The sequence below is a fragment of the Trachemys scripta genome, chromosome 5, assembly GCF_013100865.1.
Source record: "Trachemys scripta elegans isolate TJP31775 chromosome 5, CAS_Tse_1.0, whole genome shotgun sequence".
NCBI lineage: Eukaryota > Metazoa > Chordata > Testudines > Emydidae > Trachemys > Trachemys scripta.
The window spans coordinates 30,048,810-30,075,803 of record NC_048302.1 but is presented as its reverse complement, the minus strand read 5'-3'; the positions used below and the strand labels follow the sequence as shown (position 1 = coordinate 30,075,803).

The 26,994-nt window shown below is 38.6% G+C and overlaps 1 protein-coding gene across 16 annotated transcripts in view; it reads left to right on the top strand.

Annotated features, from left to right (window-relative positions):
* TBCK (TBC1 domain containing kinase) overlaps window positions 1-26,994 on the top strand; it is a 232,523-nt gene that overhangs the window by 112,929 nt on the left and 92,600 nt on the right. For 11 of the 16 annotated variants that reach the window (XM_034770805.1, XM_034770803.1, XM_034770808.1 and 8 more), the window contains one exon: window positions 6,036-6,211. In XM_034770805.1, coding sequence (XP_034626696.1) covers window positions 6,036-6,211 — 176 coding nt within the window. Of the gene's footprint in view, window positions 1-6,035; window positions 6,212-10,345; window positions 12,542-26,994 lie in introns of those variants that run through there. The other 5 variants (XM_034770813.1, XM_034770815.1, XM_034770811.1 and 2 more) reach the window with 5 other exon arrangements.

Below are 26,994 nucleotides of genomic sequence, written 5' to 3'. Positions count from 1 at the left end.
ATGCAATTGATCTTGTCCACATTTCTTCTTGACATCTGTGTTCTCTTCCCAAAGGAAAAAGTTTCTGAGATGGATTAAATTGTGCACAAAGACCTATTCAGTATAATTCTTCACTAAATAAATACCATTTATGACAGGATTTGCTTCAGTAATCATTTGTTCAGCACGCTTTTTCTGTGAACAGTTAAAAACAAAAAACAAAAAAACCTTTCAAGTGCAGTTGTCCCAGGCATGTTCCTTTAAGTTGGTGCTTTGTATTTTTTGACATCCTCTCAAAATGCAGACAGTTGGGGATTTAGAAAGGTTGCTGTATATGGAATATCTGAGATTCAGTACAAAAGTCCATGTTGCATTACTGATATCAGTTATTTTTCACAAGCTTTTAAGACTTCAGTTTGTGAATAGAATATAGGAGTTACATTAATGACAGGATTTTGAGTTAGAGCAGCAATGCATGTCATCCATGCCTTCCAGACTTTACCTTTAGAGAGATTAATGATTGGCTTTGTTAGAAAATATAGCAGCTAATTTGCCAGTGTTTACTTAAAAGATTTGTTTATCCAGCTCATTAAACCTTCAGGAAATAAATGTATTAACTAGATATATTTAATGGTACACAGTAGCCTTTAGCAACTTTCCAGCCTAAAGAGGAGTGGCTAGGGGAGAAAGTTTGAGGTATATTTTAATTTTGCTCCAAAAATATGACAATTAATATTTTGATTTGTGAAAGAAAATTCTTACTTCCTTAAATCTGTTAGTCTTGAAGGTGCCACCAGACTTCTCGTTGTTTTCTTGCATCCTGATAAAGGAGAAAAGCCATCCATCTTCTTTATGACAGAATGCCCTAAATGTGCTCTGCTCTTTCTGTGATAACATTCATTAAAGACATATTCATAAAAACTAGCCATGTCCATATCACCCATTCATCACACTGAGACATCTTTTCACTTCAGATTGATTGTGTTGACAGAGGAAGGAGGCAGTAGTTGTGCCTGGAGAGGAGAATTCAGTATATAAGGTTCAAAAGGGGAACAAAATAGTGAAATAAGGTTCAGGAAAATAAGTACAATATTTTTGTGGGCTTAGTATTTTTTTTTAATGTATAGCAAAAAGCTCTTTGTGTGTGTTAAATCATTTATATTTGGAAGTGGGAATGACATTAGACATATAATGTTAACAGCACACAAAAAGTTCTGTCTCTTTTAATGACCAAATTATTTTCATGTAAAACACGAAATTTTTCTCCTAGTAAATTTAGGAGACAAAGTTTTTAATGTAGAATAGTGGCTTACCTAGTCTGTGCAATTGAGTGTTTTACTAGAAGGTTGCTGCGTTTTTATAAAAAATTAAAATGTAGGGAGGAGAGCACCATTATTCAGGGCCAAGATTTCCAAAAGTGACTAGTGATTTTTTGGGTGCCTCAATTTTTAGATGCCCATCTTTTGAGACTTCTTCTAAGGGCTCAGTTTTCAGAGAGTGGGTGTTTTGCACTTCCTGATAAACAGGCTCCCTTAAGATGTCTCCAGACAGACACCAAATATGGAGGCAACCAAAATCACTTGTCACTTTTGAAAATCTCAGCCCAAATGTCAAATATTTTCATGCAGGATTAAAATTCCTCACAATGGAATGTTGTCAAGTTTACAAACAGTTTTCATTAACTGCATTAGCAATCATTTTTTAAACAAAAAACACATTTGAAATTACACCAGTCCTACAAAACACAACCCCAATACACTTCTGTGAGCATGCATGTTCAAGTAGTAGTCATGAACCTGCACACCGCTCTCTTCTTTACTGCCTCTCTAGCTCTGCCTATGCATCTCTGATCACTTCTTGGGAAGTGTCACTGCCTTGAATTTTACAACAGCTCTGCTCTCAGAAGGACATAGTTCCTTTAAAATTACAACATACGTGTGTCTGCTAGCACCAAGCAGTCAGACATAGTTGGGAAGTGCTCTGTGTGTCCACTCATGATCCAGAACTCAGTTGCTAATGTATATCACATTTTTGGCATGCCAGCCTTAGCAGTAAATTTTTCATATGGAGTGGTGTGAATGTGGAGAATGGTGTAAATATTCCTTTGCAGTAATATTTTGTTTTAGAACTAAGTGGGAACAATTTTACTATCTCTGGAGCACCAGTCATTTAGCATCTTCATTCATGTTTTGACTTCCATAGTGATGAACTGTATATTTATGCATAATGTAAAAGTATTAAAATGGGAGGCCAGTATCTAAAAGAGAAATCAAAAGCCTTTCAAAAACATCAAATATTGGAAAAAGAGTGGAGAAGGGAATATCCAGGTCTGAATCAGTATAATTCCAAGCTCTTGTTGTGTAAGTCCAAAAACAGAACACAACAGAACAAACAAACAAAACTGTACTTAACTGGAAAGGTTGTGAAGCTTATACGTATAGTGACTGAAAAAAAACTATGGTTAACCTGTAAGGACAACAAAATGCAAAGCAGAGGATAAATAAGGTTTGAAGGGAGGTTCATGGGGGGAGGGATAGCTCAGTGGCTAGAGCATTGGCCTCCTAAACCCAGGGTTGAGTTCAAATCTTGATGGGGCCACTTAGAGGGGAGGGCAAAATTGGTACTTGGAGCAGAATTCTGTTAAGAGTAAAATAAAAAGCAGGCAGCATTATGTACCTTAAATGTAAACAAACTTGTTTGTCTTAGTGCTTGGCTGAACAAGAAGTAGGACTGAGTGGACTTGTAGGCGCTAAAGTTTTACATTGTTTTGGTTTTTTGAGTGCAGTTATGAAACAAATCTACATTTGTAAGTGGCACTTTCACGATAAAGAGATTGCACTATAGTACTTGTATGAGGTGAATTGAAAAATGCTATTTCGTTTGTTTATCATTTTACAGTGCAAATATTTGTAATAAAAATAATATAAAGTGAGCACTGCACTTTGTATTCTGTGTTGTAAATGAAATCAATATATTTGAAAATGTAGAAAAACAGTCAAAAATATGTAATAAATTTCAATTAGTATTCTATTGTTTAACAGTGAAATTAATAGCGATTAATTTTTTTAATCGCGATTAATTTTTTTGAGTTAATGGCCTGAGTTAACTGTGATTAATCGACAGTCCTAAATATTTTTTTTTAAATGTAAAGTGTTATGACAGTGTTGTCATTATTATTACTTAAGTAATGCAGGATAATAATAGAAACATAGGAATTGCCATACTGGATCAGATCAATGGTCCATATAGTCCAGTACCCTGTGGCCAGTATCAAATGCTTAATTGGAAGGTGTGAGAAACCCTGTGGTTGGCAATGATGGAATAACTTGCCAATAAGAGAAGTTTCTTCCTAACATCTGTAAGCTAATAGTTGGCTTATACCCTCCCTGAACTATGAGAGTAAATATTCCTTAGAACTGTTTTTTAAAGCTTTTCTAATACAACTGTGAATATATAAAAGTTAAGTTACAAATACTTGATAACTAATACCCTGCATTCCAGTTATAATCCTGGATTTTCATTGAAATTACATTACAGAACACCAGTGGGGGTAGAATGTCATTTTAAATTGCTCAGACTTTCACACATGAAAGTCATACTGTTTTGCTATTCATTGTCCTGGACCTAGCTGGGTACTTTGCGAAGTGCTTGGTTCTGATTGCCCTGACATTTTATTAATTGTTTGCTAAATGTTTTATTATCCCTCAAAAGCCTTTTTTGTTTTGTTTTTTTAAATGGGTAAGTAAAATCTAACCTAATTGTGCCACTTTGGCACAGGAAAAAAGTGAGCGCAAAACTATCTTCCTAGCAGATTCCCTTACTGTCATTTATAAGGCTTTACATCACTCTGGGAATGTAGAGGCCTTAAAACTTTTACAGGTTTTTATGCTCCTGGGGGAATTGACTGAGAATGGGAACAGTTAACTAACAATTGAATAATTAATAATGTTACTATGCAGAGAGGTTGCTACATTTCTGCCTCAGAAAATCAGATCAATTAACCTAGATAATTCCTCTCCTTCCTTGACTTTTTTGTTTTAACAGGGACAAGTGTAGACTGTTATGTGTAGACTGTATGTCCTCCCACAATTCTCTCAGTTTTACTTGGAGGTGGAGATGCTCAGATGCCTTTTTAAACTTGCGAAGGCATCCTACTTTTATCTCCCTTCACACACAAGTATTGCTGAAATTTTCCTAGCAGTTGTGAAAAATATGCCAAGAATCCCAGTTGCAGGGGATATAATTCATGATAGAATCAGGCTGGAACTGTCTCCCTACAGAAAAATAAGAAGTTGTAAACATGTCAGAATTTAGTTGAAGTTCTCATCTCCATACAAATAAACTGAGCCTTTTAAAATGTGAGCAAATCTGTGTAATATCAATAGGCCTTGGAACCTATATTCTGAGCCATAGAATTGGTGCAGTTTTGCAAACTTTGCTTAAAATCAGAAGGCCTGCATTAGTTTTGCCACTTCCTCAGATTTTCCTGGAAAATATTAGTAAACAGAAACTTTTTTACCAAGTCACCTGTAAAATGAAAAATTAGTAATTACATGGACTAATAATACATCATATAAAAGAGCACATCTCGTTGTCAAAGAACTTGACATGCAATACTGCTGAGAAGTATGATCCTGCATGAATACCCGTGTTGGAAGCAGGGAGGCTGTGATTTTATCCATGGCCACAGCAGGATGCTTGCTAGAGCTGTCATTAGAACTCAGGAGTTCTTAGCTCCCAGCCTGTGCTCATTAAGCCTCTCAGTCAAGAAAGCATTTAAGCACAGTGACTTTAAGGGGACTTAAGCGTGTGCTTAAATGTTAAGTGCTTTTCCCGAAAAAGGATGACTTCTTGAATAGACCAAGTCTTTCTTTTTAAACATCAAAGAAATTGAAGTAAGTAGTCCTGTCTAAGTGAAATATTCTACCTTATGTTCCACCCTAAACTTGGTAGGGTTGTAATGAATTGCTATCCATCCCAGAGAGATCTAGAACTGATACATCCAGTGCTGGTTGTATTTATGTCATGTCTTGTGTGCTGTCATAAGATGCAGGTTAGGGTAATTCTACACACTCGTGTATTTGTCCCATTTATGAGACTGAAGGTCAGGTGAAACAAATCAACTTGTCCTTTTGCTATGCTCAAGAAACCATGTATTCTTATTAACTGCTTTGGTCATAATTGCAATACCCTTGCTTTCAAAACATACATAGCCCTGATGTTATCACTTCTGAAATAATGTTTGTCATAGGATCACTTTTGGTTACACATTTCTTCATTCTGCTTTGATAATTTGCAACTAGTGATGGGAATGTTTTAAAATATAAAATAAGCTAAGTTCAGTAATGTCGTGTCATGTACTTCAGCCAGCATGCTGTCCTCTGAGCTGCAGCCATTTTTGGATTGAATTCAAAGTAAGACTAAGACAAATCCATTTTGTGTGCAGTCAAGCACGAAACAATGTTGAGATTTCCTGTTTTCCAGTAGATAGATTAGCATACAGTTTTTTCAAAAATACCAGGCAACACAAAGTTCAAATTCAGTAACTTTGTTTCACTGGACTCTTTCAATCTGGGAAGTAATAGCTTTTAGCAACTGTAACCATGACACAGAGGGCATTGATTTTTGGACCAACTGAAAGTTCATGCATCATGTAAATAGATGTTACTTGACTTGCTTTCCATTGTATATCTACATTTAAGAGCGTTTTGGTTTACAGTAATTTTACTGAAATACCTTTACTGTATAAGTAATTAAATTCATCTATTAAAATAACCCTATAGCTTCAGTTGGTTATGGTATTTTTTTGCTTCCTGTCTTAAACAGTTGTATAATGTAACTTTGCTGCCACTTTACATTCCCGAGGTGGCTGCATTTCAGTGGTGGATAAAATGAATCCCTATATAATTTGTCTGTAAAGTCTCTTGGATGTCTCTTGAATTAACTAAATGGTTACTAAAAATTGAAGATATTTTTTCAACCATAGTTTCACTGGTCTAACTGATTTTGATAACTTTCACATCTGGGTTTTTGCTTGTTTTTCAATCGTTGGTCAGAAATCGACATTGAACGTTGCGTCCGTGAGTCAGTCAACCTTTTTTGCTGGACCCCTAAGAGTGCAACATACAGGCAACATGCACAGCCTCCAAAGCAAGCCAGTGACTGCAACGGCTCAAGAGGTTCAATGTCCTGCTTCACAGCAGATTATCAGGAAGCACCTAAAAGTGACCTGGTGAGTGTTTTAGGATTATGCTTTCCTGTCTCTTATAGAAAAAGATGTAGTGTTAAGGGTAATGCTACAAAAACGTTATTAAGAAAATCACATCTCTGTTATTATATTGTAATTCAGGTTTGGCTTCTTTTAGTGCAATACTTTATTATTATTCATTATTAAACATGTATATTGTTGGCTCCTAAAGACCTCAAATAGGTTGGGGAGTCATTGTGTACACACATAATAAGTGACAGTCCCTGCCCCTAAGAATTTGTGGTCTAAAACACAGACTCTTTAAATTTACAGTAATGTTTTAAAACGCCTTAGATCTTTCTAACATAGGTTTTCTGGAAAAGGTGTGTTATGAAGGTCTTATGTTCATCATACAAGACTGGCAATATTACAACTTGTGAGTTAGTGAAACTAGAAATGAGTTGCACCGATTATCCTAATCAACTGACAATAATGCTTTTATACCTTTGCTATGTGATTTTCCCACCCCAATCATGGCTTTTAGTTTCAAAGTCCTCACGTACCTGCTGCCTATATTTCTATGTACTTCATGTCCTACATAATGAGTAAGACCTCGTGATCTTCCCTACAAGGCAACCAAATGTAATTCCAGCACATTTTACAAATATGATAATGCAGAAGATGCACAATTTCACTTCAAGCAGAGCTAGGAGTAGAGTCTGAGGTCTCCAATACAGAAGACCTAAGTCTCTTCTACACAGCCTGCTCTTGTGCCAGATCTGTGGGGCTGGCTGTCCTGCCTGCAACCACTGTTCCAAACACCTGGAACTGTTGAAGGTTGAGGGGTGTGTTTTGTTTTGAGGAACAGTTTATTGCAGTGAATGAAAGAACAGTTCCTTGAGGGAGGCAGTGACTTCGTCCCCACCTGTATATGTTGAACCTTCTGATTTTTGCTCTGGTTTTGATATCAGTGTGATCTTTTAATTTTTGTTTCAATTCCATTTTGATCCTAAAGCTGCTGTAAGGAATGTGCCAGTAAAATTATTTTATCTTGTGCCAGGACCACCTCCTACCCCATCTCCACTCTTTTGGCTCCGTAAAGCATTTTATTTCCATAACAGTGTATTATCAAGGGCCTGGCTGCAGGACTATGAGCAAGCTCTTGCTACTGAAGAAGAATAGTGAAGGGAGTAAAGTTTCCTTGAGAGGGTCAGGAAAATTTGCACTAATGCAAGAAAGGCTGTGGTCACTTCTGATTGCTTTTTCCAGCTGGCATGTCACATTACAGTTTGTTGTTCAAATCTTATAAGTGAGCAGATCTTGGGTAATAGTATGTGAATGAGTCCCTGTGTTTTCTGTTACCAATGACATTTTTTCACAACGAATAGATCTGTACTCTGTAGCAATTTTGCTTGGCAAAAATAATTTCCAGATGTCCCCTTGTAGCTTCTTTTACTCTAGCCTAATAGTTATTTCATTGTCAAATAGGCTACCTTAGATTAAGGACATTGGGCTATTTTAAACTTTCCTTTCTCAGCAAATGCTCAAATCTCTTGTTGAGTTTTGCAAAAGATTTTAAAATAATTTGTATGTCTGTCCCATCTTGAATCAGAATGTTTGCAGAGCTGGCATTGCAATGGCAAGAGAGATGCTTACACAAAGTGCATTATTATTCAGTAAATTATGTTAGGCCATTAGAATTGCTTCCATCTGTTCCTTCTTAACCATTCAGAAATCAAGGCAATGAAGTGTGTGGCTTAAATGTACCTTGCTATGGCAAATAGGCTTTTCAACCTCCTTATCATCCTCTGACAAGCACAAATATTTCAATATTTTTGTTTTACATTGTAATGCAAAAATTAAGGATGGGACTTTTGTAATCTCTTTACAAAAGTGAAAAGCAAAATATAAAATTAAAGAGGAGCTACACATTGGCTTAGCCCTTGTGGACTGTAATCTTTCACAGTAATATCTTAACTTAAAAACAGATGCTCCAGCTGCTTATTTCTCATTATAGTTATTAAGGCTACAGTTGGGATTAGGATACAAATACCAGTAGGCTTACAGTTTCTTCAAGCTGGTTTTTCCCTAGGCCTGGCAGCACTACTTTAAAAGACAACATTTCTGAATTTTGTTCAGTCCTCTACTCTGAGATGGAAGAGTGCTTAGCATATCATAGTCGTGGGACCTGCTTCAAGTTGAAGAATTCATCCCCTGCTCAGGTCATGAAGTATTTGGCTGTGGAGTCACATCAGTGTGTTTTGGGCACTTGCTTGTAATATATATGAGCTCCTCAGTATGATATCTCTTTATTTCTGAAATATCAAGATGGCCGTGTTAGTGGTCCTCACTTGAGCTAGCAGGATTTTAAAGACAGGGACTTTATCCATTTAACTTCAATATTTTATGTTCCATTAAGGTAAAAGGGTGCTGAGAAACATGGAAAAATTAACTTCCAGGAGGAGTTATTTCACGTTATAAGACATCTACCTTTTACTCAAACTGAAACTCCAAGAAGAAACATGATGGCACTGTACTTCAACAGAACTGAACAATTTAGAAAAACTGCTGATTTATAGATAAGCTTACAGCTGAAACAGAGGAAAGAATTCACTAGGGTTCTGTTTCCAAATGGATATGTAATTGTGTCAGGGAGATGTACAAGGCCAAGGGACCTTCTGACACAGCATGTGCTCTTCCAGATCAGTTATAATATCCTGGACTGAATAGTCTTGAAGACATTCAAGGCCCAACAGTCTTAAAACACTACATACTCAAATGTCCAGGACTCAGTAATGTGCAAATAAGCTGTGTCCCCTTTCCCTATTCTGCTAGACACAATCTCTTTTTTGCTCTCTGTTCAGTAACCACAACTGGTTGCTTCCCAAGAATAAAGGATGTAGAGACTGGCACCTCCAAAGGAAATGTTGTCCTAACAGTCCTTTTCTCTTTTCTGAGATGGCAATGATCTGACACCTTTTATTTTTGAGAAGGTTTTATTTTGAATTTTTTCACTTCAAGTGTCTGCTGTTCACTGGCAGAGCTATATTTTCATGCAGGGCTTTGTCCAGTATGTTTATCCATACTGTACATAGTTATGATCATTTCAGTAATTTTCACATCAGTGTAATTGTTATAATAAAAATGTTCCTGTAGCACATCTGTTTCCAATCTGAGGAGGTGCAGCCACCTTCCCCTTTCCTTATGGATAGATGCGGGTGGGGGATGTCTTGAACCTTATGGAAGAGTGTCCTGACCATTTTTTTTGGCCTGTCTTAGGAAAGGAGACTGTAAGTGATTGGCTTGTTTAGTCTAGCAAAAAGAAGGCTGCGAGGAGATATGATTGTTCTCTTTTAATGCAGTAGGGAGGGTAAATACCAGGAAAGATGAAGGACAAATGGATATAAACTGGCCATGAACAATTTTCTAACCTTCAGTGGGGTGAAGTTCTGGAACAGTCTCCCAATAGCTGGTGTGAGGGCAAAATACATAATTTAGTTTTGAGAGAGAGTGGGAAAATTTATGAGTTTGCTTGTATGACGAGGTTGCCTGTGATAGTAGAGGGCAGAGGTCAACAACCGTGGAAGCTCACTTCTCGTTTGTCTTAAAAGCTCATGCTTCAGAACTTCAGCTGGCCACCTGCAGGAGTCAGGAAGGGATTCCCTGCTCCAATAAATTCTGTTTATCTCCTTCTGAAGCATTAGGGATGGCCATGGCTGGAGATGAGACAGTGTATGAGAGGGGCTCTGAGCTGGTACTGAGTATTCTTTCTCAGGCACTTGTCTGGCTGGTTCTTGCTCACGTGCTCAGGAACTAATTGATGGCTCTATGGGGGTCAGGAAGGAATTTCCCTGCACATCAGATTGGCAATGAGCTTGGGAGTTTTTCGCCTTCCCCTGCAGTGTATGTATGATTGTATGTCACTTGCCAGGATGATCTGGGTATATCTCACTTAATCACTGGTGTTGAAAGCCTTAACAACTCACCCTTTTGGACGTCTGACTTCAATATCGGCATTCTAGCCCTCCAACAAAACCTGTTTTCTGGTCACTGTTACATTTGCGAGGCGAGTGTCAGGGGTGGCAATGTCCTCCATGCATGTTCCACAATGATGAAGTGGTGCTGAGAACTCCCCAATCATTTCTCCCCAAAGTTAACTCTTCTTTCCATGCCTCTCAGGAGATTATTCTTCCCTCATTCTGTCCCAGGCCACAGCATCCGACCGAGAAGCTGTGACACAACTTGGGCATCGGAGGAGCACTGAAGAATTGCATTAAACATACAGAATCCACGAGAAGGTCAGGCACACTGTTTGTCTCCTTTCATCCAAAGTGTCAAGGGCTCGGAGCTTCCAAGCTATCCATTGCTATGTGGCTCAGACTATGCATCATGGGGGCCTATAAGGTATCAAGCATCCCTGTTCCAGAAGAAATCAAGGCACATTCCACGAGATCTGTAGAAACCTCATGGGATTAAGAAGCAAGTGCTTCTGCACTGAGATATGCAGAGCACCCATGGGCATTGACTAACATCCGTATCAGACACTATAAAGTGGAGTTCCTGTATTTTGCAGAGACCTTCTTTGACAGGAAGGTGCTACAGGTGGTGGTGGCCCAGTATTGCCTTTTGACAAACCTTAGTGGGCGGGATTCCTTTTCTAGCTCATTCTATTTACTTTTTCCTTATCCCTCTCTACTTCTGTTTCACTGCTTGCTACTTCCCAGACATAACAGAGCTGTGGCAGACGCTGGGCTGCAGAATGAAAAAATTTTTACCAGATAATTTTCTTTTTGCTAGCATCATCTCCCACAATTCTACCCAGCCTGGATGGCTCTATAGCCAAGGGGTCAGCTTTTTATTTGGACAGTTACTATGCAGACAATTGCCTGCTGTACATAGTTAATAAGTTGGCATTTAATAATGATGTAAATATATTTCTACAAGTTTCACCCGGTTTTTGGAATGACTCATCTGGCGACAAAGGAGACATGGCCAGCACACACTGTGCTGTGCTGCAGCTTTGATTGCTTCTGGAAACTACAGTGTGTTGGGGAGCAGCCCAGAAATAACAGAATTGTGGGAGATGCTGATAGCAGAACGGAAATTATTGCGTAAGGAATTTTCCATTCTCTGTTTTACAGCAGGGGGAAGATGAGGCATAAAGCTTGTAACTTGCTCAAGGCCACAGAGAACACTATTGTTAGGGTCACGACCGGATATTGGGACTACTTGATTCCTCATCCAGTGCTTAAACCACTGAACCACATTTGTTGTTGAATTATTATTTGTATTATCATAGCATCTAGCATACATTATTTGTATTACCCAGACATTGACCAGAACTCTCTTCTGCTAGGTGTTGTACAAACACAGAACAAAAAGGGTCCCGGCTCCAGAGAGCTTACAATCGAAGTATAAGATAAGAGACAACAGATGGATACAGACACACCTGAGAATACAAGAAAACAATGAGTCATTGTTAGCATGATAGGCAGTGATCAAAGCACACTTGCAGTCTCATTGTTGTCAAGCTTGTTATAGGCATCATGACAAAGCAGAGCGTTGAGGGATTTTAAGGAGATAATGAGGTAGCTTTCTGGATAGTTACAGGAGTTCTCCCCGAGCGTGATGGGCAGTGGGGAAAAGCCAGAAGGTGCTTGTTTGAAAATGTAACAAGTGGAAGATGGAGGCTGGCATCATTGGCCAATTGAAGGCAGTAGTTGGCCTCTCAGTGGTGAATGAGAGATGATAGGTAAGGTAGAGATAGGTGAGCATTGAAGAGCCTTGAAATTGAAGCCAAGTTGTGTGTGTTTGATGCAAAAGAGAAGGGGAAGCCAGTGGAGGGATGTGAATACGTTATAAAACCAAGGAGACCCGAAAGTAAGAGAACAGTAGGCATGCATGAAATAGTCGGGTAAGACATTTTTCTTAACCTCAAGAAAAGTTCCACTGTCTGAGCCAAAATACTGGCCTTATCAGAAAAGCCTTTTTGATGTTGCTCCACAATTCCTTTCACACCCCTAAAGGATTCTGGATTATACTAGATTTATATTGGAACTCCCTTATTTTTATATAATTCTTTTCATGCCATAAGCTGTATTTCCCCTGTAGACCAAAGCCAGCAGTAGATTCATCCAATCCACCAGTGCCAGGGAGTTAAGCAAATGTTTATGGTATGTAACACAAAAGAAAAAAAATTGTAGTTTCAGCTGCTTTCCCTTTTGTTGTTTTTATTTTTCCTTCTCCCTCTTAACACATGATGTATTTTATGTGGAGTGCTTCACTATGATGGCTGCATCCCTTCTGAAACTGAAGAGAAATCAGGCTTTCCAGGTACTACAGCAGCATACTAGTTTACCATGTTAGAATTTACAGGTAAAGACTTATGAATATACTCGGTTGTTTTAATGATTACGAGGATATGAATAACGTGGGCAATTGTACTATGAGGGAGCTATTCAATATGAAGGTGTAGTCCATAAACATGTTCATTTTTATGCACTGTACTTTTTTTTGGCAGACTTCCAGTCATGCATATGTGAAAGTCAGTGTGTCTAGTGATCATAAGAGGCACCTGGGGAGTTTAGATTCCTAAAACCAATGTAGTCTATGTCACCGGCCAGCAGGAGTTATGTTAGTCTTCAAATAAAGTTTCTAAAAGGTCTTTGAGCTCTTTAGATTGTTCTCTTAATCCTAGGGCCGTCTTTCCTTCGACTTCCTCACCCACCTCTCGTAATAAGGTCGGTGCCAGGGAAAATTTGCTGCCATTGCCTGTAATGGGGCCAGATTCTAATCTTCAGTGTACAGCACAATCAGTAGTGGATTTCAGAAAATCCAGTGTACTTACTTCCAAATCTAGCTCTTACAAGCAAATTTCTCAAGACCCCTCCTAACTGTCTTCCCACTCCCTGAAACAAGCACACTACTTCTGTAGTATGCTTGTTTCTCCACTAACGTGGTCTCCAGTTTCAGATGGGTTACATTTATCTTTTGAGGTTGGATGTTTAGGAGTGGGAATAGATGAAAAATGGTGGCCTTGATGGAAAAACCATCGACTTTACGATGAGGGTATTTTTACGACTTTTTAAAATTTCAATGTTTAATTCTAAACACTGGCTGTCTCCTCATGTATTTGTATTTTTCTTTAAGCTGCTTGACTTTGTCTCTTGAGTGCTTTTTATTGACTATCCAAATATTTGCACAGTATATATCAGAATGTTACAGTACTTGGGTTACCAATAAAATTAAAAGTGTTTGCCCCTGGGTAAGTATTTTTCTCCCCAAACTATCAGCTGGTAAAATTAAACCTGTTTTTACCCTTAGCATTACTTAACTTTCTTCTTCTTACTGACATTTAATTGCAGCTGCATTAAAAGCCTCAGAAACCTACCTCCTCCTTAGACTTCCCAAATATGTAGCTTAATCTTTTACTCTTTCAGCCATAAAACATGTCTCTACTGAGATATAATCTCAAGAAGGAAAGAGAAATGTGTCCCGCTTCAATAGGATGCAATGCAGCCTCAGATGGAGTATCTACCATGCTGACTTTCAGCTTAGCTACAGCTTAGCCTTTTAGTGTTAGTGTAGTTTAGTTATTTTATTAGTTTGATAGGGCTTTTATTTGACTTTTTCCCATTCATTGTTGTCATTGCTGTCGTATCCCCAGGCTTGAAGAGCTGCCACTTGCAAGGAGTTTGTTTCAGTTAGTGATGGACATTCCAGGTGCCTCCATTGTTTGAAAGAGACTCACATACCTAATAGTGTAACAGACGCACATCTTTTAAAAGCAGATCTAGAAAAAACAGGGAAATCAAATTTAGACTCCTCATGAGGGAGCAAACAAATTTGAGCTGTTGAAAAGAGTGTTTTAACTGGTGAATTAGGCATGTCATAATGACACATCAGAAGCCAGCAAACACTTAAACTTATTGGGAGCTCGCTGATAAGCTTTATAAAGTTTTCACAATATCTGATCAGTACAGTGCTCCAGTGCGCCTACTAGACAAGTGCCTGTGTAAAGTAAGGAGAAACATAGAGCATAAGAGGGCCTCTCCAGCTGTTTTTACAGCTGCTCCTTAGCAGGCCCAAAATACCAGGTTTCTCTTCCTGAAGACCGTAGAAGTACTAGATTTTCTCTACTGCTGACTGTCAAAGAAGTCCAAGAATACAATCTGCTGCCAGGTCCTACAGACCTCCTAACTGTAGGAGAGTAGGGTTTTTTTTTTTTAATGATAACTGAGATTTTAGTCTTCTGCCAACATTTGCAGTAATCCTTAGTGTTTGTAGTAGCTGGTAACTGACTCACTGTAGGTGAACCTAGAAAATAGCCTAATTTCTGTGAAATTTAAATCAATCACTAGAAACTGAGAGCTGTAAGATCCCTACCAAGATGCAGTTTGAACATCTACACATCAGAAATGGTTGATTATTTGTAGTAGTAGATTTTTTAAAATGTGTATTTTTACGCGCGTGTGTGCGTGCGCGCACACACACAGAGGAGTGCTTTGAAAATTATACAGTCTGATCTCTTTTAACCACAAGTAAGAAAGAAAGTTATGACAGCCTTGTTAAATGCTGTGTTGTGCTGACTGATTATACTAAAACTTCTTTAAAAGAGTACCTTCTAGTATAAGTTTGTGATGAAAAACCCATTAAGGAATATAATAACCACATGAGCTACAAGGCAAAAATGAGCTCAACCTAGTTTGAAGCAGCCAATCCTTCATTCTCAAAGCAAACTTTAAAACTACTGACCAAAGACATGGAGGTGAAATTCTGGCCCCTTTGAAATCAGTAGCAGTTTTTCCATTGAGTATTTTGGGGCCAGGATTTCACCCAAGATGTCGGGTCATAGCCATGAGTTTTAAGCAGGAAAAACAATCTACTAAACTGTGAAATGAACCAGGGATATTCAGTAACAAAGGTACAGATATCTGCCACTTCAGCTACATTAATAATTCCAGTGGGTGATAGCAGTAGTAAGCTCTTATCCTGTATGTAGCTCAGTCACTAGATGGATTCCAGCACATTTAGCCACCTTGTTACACACTCGTGTTAGGGGGAAAAGCTTGGGACGCTCATGTGACAGATATGGCAGTTTCCCCTAATATCTTACTGTATTGCATTTATATATCATTGCGGGCCAGAGACTGTATGCAATTCCATGAGGGGAGGTGACTTCAGTCCTTCAGGAACTAAAAACATTGGGAGGTGATTAGGAAAATTTGCTCAGCTGTAACACCTCCAGCAAGGTATCACTATCTGCAGTCTTGCATATAGTGGTTCAAATTAAACTCTCCAGGGAGCAACAGACAAAGAAAGGCCTTTTAGATAAATAGCTGGAGTATAAACTTACTCAGGCCCTTCTTTCTAATCCAGTAAACAGACAGGACCTTCTGTCCAAGGTAGGGTCCCAGTCTTTAGGAAAGGTTTGGAAAGACTGACACCTGCTAGAGACAGAGGTTGGAGTTGGGGTGACCTCTGTAACACTTTTTAGCATGCATGTGGGATCTTTTATTGTTTTAAATATGTTTTCTCTTTAATGCTTTCATTTTAAGAATAAATGTACTTGCTTAGAATCATAGAATATCAGGGTTGGAAGGGACCTCAGGAGGTCATGTAGTCCAACCCCCTGCTCAAAGCAGGACCAATCTCCAGACAGACCCCAGTTCCTTAAATGGCCCCCTCAAGGATTGAACTCACAAACCTGGTTTAGCAGGCCAATGCTTAAACCACTGAGCTAAGAGCTGTGTGGCAACTTATACCTGTGGGCAATTATGCTGTTTACAGTCTCTGAAGGGGGACAGCAAAATTCAGACTCTGGCGTGTTCAAGCAGTCTGGCTTGCTGGGAATAACACACTGTGAGCCTAGGAAAACCTCAGTCAGGAAGGAGAGAGATGCAGGTCTCCACCCAAGAGAGGTAATGGCTGGAAGCCAGAAGCCTAAAAATGGATGATGCCCTTCCTGGACCACAGAGTGGGAGTACAGATGCAGTTGCCCTGAACTGTGACAGCTTGTCCCAAGCAGCTAAGGACCTCACAAATTCAAATCCCAGTATGGGATTGCTAGTGGGGATTGCACCTAGGATTTTTGGCACAAAAATCACCAGTCACTGGTGGTCTGTGGAGCACTTGATTGTGATCTGCAGAGAATTGTCTGGTTGCATTGTGCTGGCTCTTCTTCTTTGTTTCTAGCTGCTAAACTTAATTAAAACAAGCTAAATATACATAAATGCTTTTCTGGTATCAGTTTTCCAAGTAATCAATTGCTGTTTGCACAGAGATGATATGTGGCCACAAATAGGATAGGAGGGGGTGATTTAGAAGACAGTGTCTTTTAAGATGTGGTCCACATTATAAACAAGCTTGGAAACTTGGCCTAACCTTCAGTGTAACTGCTGTGTGATTTTTCTTAAGACATTTTATTAAGTCTATTTTTTGTGGCTTTTGTGATGACAGTTGTGGGCTTATTGGGATGCATGTCTATGGGACCATAGTCATGCATGCTGATGTATAGTGCTGCTAAGTCTGTGTCTGATTCATAACAGGATATATAATAGTTGAAATGCAGATGATATTGAGTTTCAAATTGACATTGCAGTCTCTGGAGATTTGAAGCTTAAATTAACCAAAGGAAGCATGGCAGTCCTTTGTGTTCTACCCAATTTTTAAAAATATGAACGTAATGATTATGGTTTAGGATTTTTTTCTTGCAAAAGATAAGGCTTTAAAATCAATAGCCAAAGAAAATAAAACAAGAAATATACTAAGTTATTAAATAACAGCCACATAATTAGGGCTGTCGATTAATCACAGTTAACTCATGCGATTAACTCAAAAACATTAATTGTGATTAATCGCAATTTTAATCACACTGTTAAACAGTAGAATACCAGTTGAAGTGTATTGCATGCTTTTGATGTTTTTCTACATTTTTAAATATATTGATTTCAATTACAACACAGTATACAAAGTTGACAGTGCTCACTTTATATTATTTTTATTACAAATATTTGCACTGTAAAAATGGCAAACAAAAGAAATAATATTTTTCAGTTCACCTCATAGTATTGTAATGCAATCTCTTTATCGTGTAAATGGAACTTACAAATATAGATTTTTTTTGTTACATAACTGCACTCACAACCAAAACAATGTAAAACTTTAGAACCTACAAGTCCACTCAGTCCTACTTCTTGTTCAGCCAATCGCTAAGGCAAACAAGTTTGTTTACAGTTACAGGAGATAATGCTGCCAGCTTCTTATTTACAATGTCACCTGATAATGAGAACAGGCATTTGCATGGCACTATTGTAGCCAGCATTGCAAGGTATTTACGTGCCAGATATGCTAAACGTTCGTATGCCCCTTCATGCTTCGGCCACTGTTCCAGAGGACATGCATCCATGATGATAACAGGTTCTGCTCGATAACCATCCAAAGCAGTACGGACCGCCGCATGTTTATTTTCATCATCTGAGTCAGATGCCGCCAGCAGAAAGGTTGATTTTCTTTCTTGGTGGTTCTGGTTCTGTAGTTCCCGAACCAGAGTGTTGCTCTTTTAAGACTTCTGGAAATATGCTCTGCACCTCATCCCTCTCAGATTTTGGGAGGCACTTCAGATTCTAAAACCTTGATTCGAGTGATGTAGCTACCTTTAGAAATCTTGCATTGTTTAACAGTACGATTAATCATGCGATTAATCTTTTTAATCGCATAACAGCCCTATTGGTAATCTAAAATCTCTAAAGAATGTTATGGTTGGTTATCAAATTGTAATCTAACTAGAGTTTATTTTAATTGAATGTAAACTGATTTGTAACAATCTGCTTTGTTTCCACCTTCATAGGTTTAATTACAAGAGCATGTTGTGATAATCTAGAGATTTAGATCAGACAGATTCCTATTTAGATGATGATTAAGAATTGAAAACATATTTTGTCCTGATTTGCAGTTTGTGAGAGTCCTTAGAGTATGATTAGCCTGCAAAAGTATGCAGTGTATTACTGCAGAGTCAAAGTATTCTGTAAGTGTCTGTGCCTTAGGCTCAGGTTCTGTATCCATTAATTGTCCAAGCAGTTCTTCTTCACACAACTTTTCAATTATCTCCACATTTGAGTTTAAAGCTATGTGTATTCTAGACACTGAACCCTTCTGACCTCCCTCAGTTAGAATTCCATGACTGATTTACAAACAAGTTTTATAGACTTGAATCTGCAAATATAAAAACAAAAAAGCAAGTATATCTATGGTTCCAGTGAAGCTAGTTAGATGCAACTTCCTCTGATGAACATTTATCCTGCTAAGAATCCTCTAAGTCTTGTGTGTAGCATTAAAATCAGATGATCTAGAGGAAGAAACTCACCTTTCCCTCTTTTTTTAGGAATGCTAATTTTTTTTCTTCTGTTTTGGAGACTGTTGTTTAAAAATGGATTTTGATCTTCTGTAGCTCTAGAGATCAAAAAATCTTGATCTTTTAAAAAGTAGAGAGTATTTACAGTAAAAACAATGCAAATAGTAACTAGTATAATGGAGAATAAAAATATGGGACCTAATCTTTCTCTCTTCCCATGCCTGGGACTCATTGAAAGAAGTAGTTGTATGCTGGAGAAATGAAGGATCAGGCTTGTAATAATACATTAAACATGATGCAGCACAGCCAAGAAATGTTGATGGCAAATATTGAAAGAACTAAAATAAAAATATTCATCATGGTTGAGCAATATGGGTTATTTCATTCTCCAAGCTTCCTGAGTTATTTGGTCATAGCTGGTTACCACAGCGATGACAGTCTCTGACCCACATGCAGCACAAGAAAATATAGTTTCAGGATGTTAGAAAAGCTTTCCAGAATCCAAAAAGTCTCTCTGGCCAATAAAGTGCATGCCCCTCCACACTGAATTTTAATTATGGTCACAGGCATAGTTTAGCTTCTGGGCTCTGCTAAATGACAGGGGCAATTTTTGCCACCTATCTTGGTTAATGCTCATTTGACTAGCTGATAATTACTGGATGATCTGTTTCCCAGCTGGTTCCCAAATGCTAGACTAATTATCTTGGCTCCCGTCTTGGTGATATGACACCGCGTGAATGGCATTGCACGTCACTGCAGAAGTTTTAGCTGGGTTGGTAGAAGGAAGGGAGTCTCCTTTCTGCTTTCTTGACCAAGCAAGTAGTAAGTTTGTCTTAAATAAAAGTCATTCTGTGGGATATCTTGGACTGGACCTGCCAGTTAGAGTGAATTGTTTCTCTATGGCATCTTCTAATGCTATAACTCTCTGAAGATGTCCAAACAGTTTTGTATGCCTCTTATCTATCCTTTATTTTTTCAGCAATAAATTCTACTTGTTTCTCTTAGAACTGAGAATGTTCATCATTAAAGCCTGAGACACATTAAGAAGAAAAATAATTAGAGGTTCTTGTCTTGAAATCAAATAGTGTTAGCTGTGTAATCCTTTCACTAATAGATGTTGGACACGTTCTCCATTCTGACATATTATTTAATTACAAAATGTATTTTTTTAAAGTGCATTACTTTTGATAGTGCAGTGGTTCACAAACTTTTGTACTGGTGACCCCTTTCACATAACAAGCCTCTGAGGGCGGCCCTCCTGATAAATTAAAAACACTTTTAAATATATTTAGCACCATTATAAATCCTGAGGCAAAGCGGGATTTGGGGTGGAGGCTGACAGCTTGTGACCCCCCATGTAATAACCTCACAACCCCCTGAGGGGTCCCAACCCCCAGTTTGAGAACCCCTGTGATAGCGACTTACTAAATAATTGTTCAGTGTTTTATGCACTACAATTTATAACTTTATTTCATGTTACCCTCCATCCACAGGTATTGTACAACAAACTATGAAACACTGAAAATAGTGTGGGGGTTTTTCTCTGACATTTGTTTTAAAAGAACAGTTAGAAATGTATCATGAAAATATGTCCATGGGAACCAACAGATAGCATACTTGTGTAAGCCTGTTGGAAGTGCCAGATTCAGAACTGGATGCATACTTGTTTAAGGAAGACAAGTCTCTCACATTTGAGCATTAACCCTGGCTATTTTTGTGAGAGACATCACTACTAGAAATAAATCTTTTGGCAGCTAATATGTATGTGTGGCGCAGTTTCCTGTGTATGACCGTTTTATTTCCTATTTGATTAAAGAGGCCATATTTTTATCATAAAAATAGTAGTCTGTGTCTACAAAAGGAAAATGAAAAGAGCACCACAGTGCCTATTAGGTTTCGTTTTAGTTCAGAAATAATTCACTGAGTAAATCCACTGGGTGTGCTAAAAATATGCTTTAAGATTAGAATTGGTTATAGAATTTGCCTTCAGTTTTGCTCTGCTTCTGGTAAGCCAAGTTTGATTCCAAAACCAGATCTGGTCCATTTGTTGTTACTCTCTGTTGTATAGCATAGTAAAATATTGGAGTTTAACAGAAACAATTTTTTCTGTGTAAGGTGACATGAGAAAATGGCTTTCAAAGTCCTAATAACTGTATAAAACAAACACACACACCCCTTCCCCACACCCTCAAATCATCCTGGAATAATTTTCTCGTATGCAGCATATCATCACTAGATTTTTGGGGTCATTTTAGTGAAGACCTAGATCCCTGTGCTAGATATAGCAAGTGTGGTAAAGACATAATAAAGGTATGGTGGAGCTAATAGTTGAAGTTGTGTAATATGTGGGATATTATGTATAATATAATAAATAAATTAAACCACCCTACATTAAAAGAACAATAAGGTTTCATTTCTCCCATCCCCCCCAATGGCTGTTTGACTTGATGTTCCTCTTTCCCCAGGCTCCATGTCTCAGTTCCTGTGCCTCCTGCAACCTCCCTGTCTCCTTGTCTCAGTTCCATCCTCCTCCTATCCCAGTCCTCCCCTCATCCAACCTCAACTCCAGGTCCCATTTCCAGAATCCTGTGGCTCCTTGTCGCGCACATGTCTCCTCACCCCTCTCTGTATTTGAGTCAGGCTTTTTCTGCCTTCTCCTGCTTGATGTCTAAGTGCCAGCAGGAGGAGCGTTGAGAGCATGGAAGATAGTCTCCTAGCTCTCTCTTCCTTTGCTTGATGCCACAGCTAGACTTGTGCAGCCAAGAGCAGAAATTGCAAGGAAAGTCCTGCTCAGCCCCTGTACCCCCAGGATTGGGCATACTCAGTGCAGATGGAATCTTCAGAGAATTTAACTGTCAATCTCTAACCAGTCTCTGCTGAACACATGGCAACTGAGATTTTCAGGGGCTTATAACTTGTAAAATCTGCCAAATTTAGGCAGATTTTCATAGGGATGGTAAAAGGCATATCCTCCAACAGCAGGCAGTGGTGCTAGAACTATGGGTACTGGGGGCTGCCGCAACCCCTGGCTTGAAGTAGTAATAACAGACACTAAATATATGGTTTCCATTATCAGCACCCCTCACTATGAAAATTGTTCCAGCACCCCTGAGACCAGGGCAACCCACCTGCCAACTTTCAACTCCCTGCTCAAATGCATGAAGGGATTAGAGCTTCTCAACAAAACGGTTCTAAAATTTTTTTATCATGGGCAAAGCAATGTATTTCTCTCCTAACCTCATTGTAAGAGACCCCTGAGCATGTTTTTCTGAAATTAAAAAAAAATCAGGCAGACATCCAGCATGGAAAACTTTGTCCTGAATGGTGAAGTTTGACTAAGTTATAAGTAAATGAGAACAGTGTCTTATAATGGAAAGTGTTGGACAGTCTTAACTCTTGAGGCTTTACTAGCGCCATATACAAACATGAGGTTGTGGGATATACGTTTCTATTACCCTAGCTTGGGGATTACTGTATTACAAGTAATCCCATGATTGGGCCAATACAATTTTTTCTGTAGCAACCCATAGCAAACTGACAGGGACAACACAGAAAAGTCTCTTAACCAACCGTGGAGTTTTAATTTGTAATGTTTTAAAAAATCTTTTTCTGAATATGAGAAACAATACTTCCCATGTTAGGATCACCCCTTTTATCTTTTTAAACCTCTAATGAGCACTCTTTAATGATTGAATTGTTACTCTTGAATTGTTACAGTTGTTACATCATTGCATGTGGTAATAGAGAGAGCGTGCACTGCATACCATGCTAGATGGGAGTGAATCACTAGATTACTCTGGTTCCAGCATAGAAGCTCTTTATAAAAATCAGGTTAAGAAACATCTACAGGGTCAACCAGATCCTTCTCCTGCCATAGCAGGAGGGGTCCTTATGCTATATTGTAATTTAAATAAATTTAAAACGTCTTAGACAAATGAGACTTCCACTGTTCCTTAAGGTTAAATAGATTTTCAGGATATTCACCCTAAATTATTTTAATCAATTTCATCTTGTCGCTCCTAGTTACAAGCCCCTTTTATCAATTCAGTTCTTCCTGAGTTTTCACACCCTTCAAATACTTGTCACAGCTACCTTCTCTCCCCCATTTACTCCCCAGATGTTTAGCCAAGTTGTACGTAATCAGTTAATATTTTTGTGTAAGTCAGTCCCTTCAGTCATTTTCATCATTACTGCTTTCTCCTTTTTTCCCCTCCCAACTTTATAGGAGTTCAGGTTTTTATAGTAATTGTCCTAAACTCTTTAGTATAACCATTTGGTTATAACTACTGTAGAGTTTTATAGCAGTTAGTTTATAAGGGATCAAAACACTCTAATATGCTTTAGCAACAAACTAACTCAATATAATTGGCAGGGTCTCCAGACTGGTGAATCTGGATTATCAAATAAATAAATACATTTCTTCCCTACCTACAACTTCAATTTTTCTAACTACAGCTGACCACTACTCTGGAATCAACAGATTTGACTAACAATCCTCTAATAATAAAAAGGATGTTTTAATCAATACTGCATAATATCCAAAGACAGTATGGGAAGAAGGAAACCCATCCAAACTGTAGTGCTTGAGAGCCAAGGTAAGGTTGGATTGATATACCATACCAGTGCCAATCTCTTGTAACTGTGTACCTGTGATAGAAATAAGCCATGGCATTATTAATGGTGTTGAATATACAGGTCCTTAATTGATACTTTGTCTTTAGGTGGCTGAACTATCCATGATTTAACCTGCTTTGGTTTTGATTGAAATTATTTTTATCATATTTACTATGCCTTAAAATTTTGTGATGATTAAAAAAGCAGTGCTGTGAAAGTAACACTATTTCTGCATCAATCTTCTCCCTATTTTAGCCAACAGTAATACCACTGGTGTTTTAAGCACCCTATCAATTAGACTTCCACAAGCAGAGCTAGATGACAAGGGACTTAAAACACCAGTAGCAACCAAAGCATGTCTGTTATAGGGGTCCTAATATTGAAGGATCTAAACTGGTGTTAAGAATGGTAGGCAGTTTTTACAAAATTTCCGTGGTGTAGACAAGGTCTCTCTTGTCGCATTCATGTCCTTTTAATACACTAGCAGTATACTATTATTGCTGTGAACATTCTAGAGTAAGTCAAGGTGTGAAAAAGGAAGCTGTATTTTCTCATCTCCATCTCATTGGGTAACATTATGAACTAAAGTTCTGTACTTCGGATGATGATGTAAGTGGAAGAAAGAACACTGCTTGGTTTTCAGATTCCAGGCTGAGCTTGCAATGAACATAGTCAGAAAAATCTTGGTTGGGGCCCTAATCATGCAAATACTTATGCACATGCTTAACTTTGTACATGCCTGTAATCCCATTGACATTAATCGAACTATTCATGTGTGTAAAAGTTTATAGGATTGAGACCCTGATTTGTAAATTGAGAAAATATATCAAAGTCACAAAGAGGATAAATGTGGAGCACAGATATCATTTTGAGTACCTTTGCTGATTATAACCATATTTTTAAACTTTGAGAGTCCTGCAGATGAAATATGGATCCTAAATACTTTACTGAAAAATATTTAAATTTGTCACTGCTAATGTAGTACACAAACAGTGTACTGTTGTCTGGCAGCATGCCCTCGTAGCAGCTAACAGACTTTCCAAAGCTCTGCTGATGGTGCTCATGCTTATCCATAAAATAGAAGGGACTCTAGTAGAACCCCAGAAAAAATCAATATCTGCCAAATGGAATTGGTCCTAATTGGAGGGGGGAATTTTTTTATGTTCATGTTAATACAGTTTTGTTAAGTGGGGTATAAAACAACAATTTAAAACTACTTAACAAAACAAGTTTTCTTCCATGAACATTTCTTTCCTAAAGCTAAGTAACATAACTTGCTAATAAGTCTAATTACTTATAATTTCCAAAGGAAACAGTATTCAGCAAATGTAAGAAATTAGTCACTGTTTGAAAGTGCAAGAGGAAGTTGTCACTTCATTCCAGTTTCTTCACTTGCACGGTTTACCTTTGAGTTGATTTACATTAATTACCTGTGCTTTGTGTGTTTAAGACACAGCTAGACTGCAGCTAAGCTTTATAATTTCAAATGGTTTCCCACAGTGGTAGGGAGAGGTATTTAACCTTTTACTGAGCCAGCAGTAAATGAGACTTTGCAGCATGCCCACCCAGCAGCATATAGTGGAGAATTTTCCTTTCTGCTGTGCAAAATCAGCTTAATCATCCAATTATGTTATTCCAGGGAGACAGAGGTGGATTTGCTTAGTAACCAGCCGTTCTGGCAAAATGACAGAGTTCATTTATGCTTTGTATATTGTGAAAAAGTGTGTGTGGTGTTTACCACATTATAAGATCTGTGCATTCTTGATTGAATATGAAAGAATAACATGAAAGTGTCTTTCTATGTCTCATCTTTAACAATTTACTTTTTCTCCTTGTCCCTTCTGCCAGACATCCTTTTCTTGCTTTTCTGATTTAACTTACCACCCCTTCCCTAATATCATTAATAGTGGATTTAAGCATGAATGTCTTCAGCAGTGGCATGATGGTAAAGCACTTTTCACTTTTGAGGCTATCAGAATGTAATATTAATAGTACTTTGTTTATAAACAAAAAGGACAATATTAGTAAGGGCCCTCTACCCCTTGCAGAAGTTCTTAGAAGACTGTACCTGCCTAATTATAGAGACTACAAATTTTGAATCAGTTTGAATAATATTGAATAGCAACATCCAATTAGTTGTTGGAGAGAGTTTAGAATGTGTAAAACTCTTTTTGGGATAGAGGCAAAATCCATAAAGCTACCACCTTTTCATCCTTAAGACTGACCTCACCTGTGATATATACAGAAAACTGCTATCTGATAATATCTAGATAAGTTGACAGGAATTCAGCTGGCTCTGGGCCCAGTCGCCTAGCAACCCAGTATACTTGGCTGGCCCTAATAAGCCCTTGCTAAATGACTGTGCTCCCTGATCAGGGGGAAAAGGGCCAACAGATCATTTGAGCACTGCAGCAACGGCTGTACAGTAGCTGCTCAATGCATTCACACCTGCAGCTGAGCCAGACCAGCTTCCTGCACCAGCCCTTGTTCCAACTCATGCCTGCTCACGCTCCTAGTTCCTACCTTCCTCAGAACTCCTGACTCCAGCCATTGACTTGTCTCCTGACCATGCCTTCGGTTCTGCCATTTGGTTTTGCTAGGCCAGACTCCTGACCACTAGGTCGCACCGCTTCTACTCTGTTATGTGACAGTGGTGAATTGTGATTGTGATTGGCATTTTGCTGTGTATATAGCTAGTCTGTGTTTTTTTTTCTTTCTCCTCCCCCCTCCACCCCATCCTCCCTCTCCCCTGTCTCCTTATTATTTCACCCACCTGTTAGGTCTTGTCTGTTTAGACTGTGAACTCTCCAGAGAAGGGGCTGTCATGTACAATGTGTTTGTACAGCACCTAGTACAGTGGGACCCTAACTTGTTTGAAGCCTGTTACATTTAGGTGTAAAGCATTGTGCATGGTAAGAGAGCCTTCTTTGGTTTTGTATATGTTAAATGAGAGGGGGCCAACTGGTATGGTCAGTGACATCTTTGTAGTAAGAGTCGTCATTGGTCTGCAACAGTCTGTTCCAGTTTACAATATATTTGTAGTTGCTTGTAGTCTTCTGCTTTCTTGTTTCCTGGGTGAAATAATAAGCAATTATCAGATCAAGCTCTAGGAAATCTACTTGGCTAAAAACATGTTATAAGCTTATCTCAACTTTAAAAGTCATTGTCTCTCATTTCTGAACATAGACACATACCATAGGTAGGACACAGATAAATAGATCGTGTAGAATGCCACCTTCAGCAGAACACGCGGTTCCTAAGGCATTTGAAATTTTGCAAAAAATCATACTTGGTCCTTTGCTTACATTGAAATTGATTTAATTCAGGGGTTCTCAAACTTCATTGCCTCATGACCCCCTTCTAACAACAAAAATTACTACACAACCCTGGGAGGGGAGGAGCAAAGCCTGAGCCCTGCTGCCTTGGGGGTGTGGGGTGGGGGGGCAAAGCCAAAACCCGAACCCCGCCCCAAAGCCTATAACCTGAGCCTCACCATCCAGAGCTGAAGCCCTCAGGCTTCAGCTTTGGCCCCGGGCAGTGGGGCTTCGGCCCTGGACCACAGCAAGTCTAACCCCAGCATTGGCGACCCCATTAAAAAGGGTCACGACCCACTTTGAAGCCCTGACCCACAGGTTGAGAACCGCTGATTTAATTCAATGCTGAAATATTTCTGTTTAAAAAAGACTTTTTTTTAATGTGATAAGGAATGCCAAGTGCATTTAAAAACAAAAAGCAAAAAAACCTGCAGCCCACCTTAAGCCATTCTGTCTCCTGGACTAAAACTCAGCTAAATGCAAGAGCTATTATCAGATGGAACTGCTAAGTGCAGGTCCAGCAGAATCAGAAACACTTAATTTCTTTT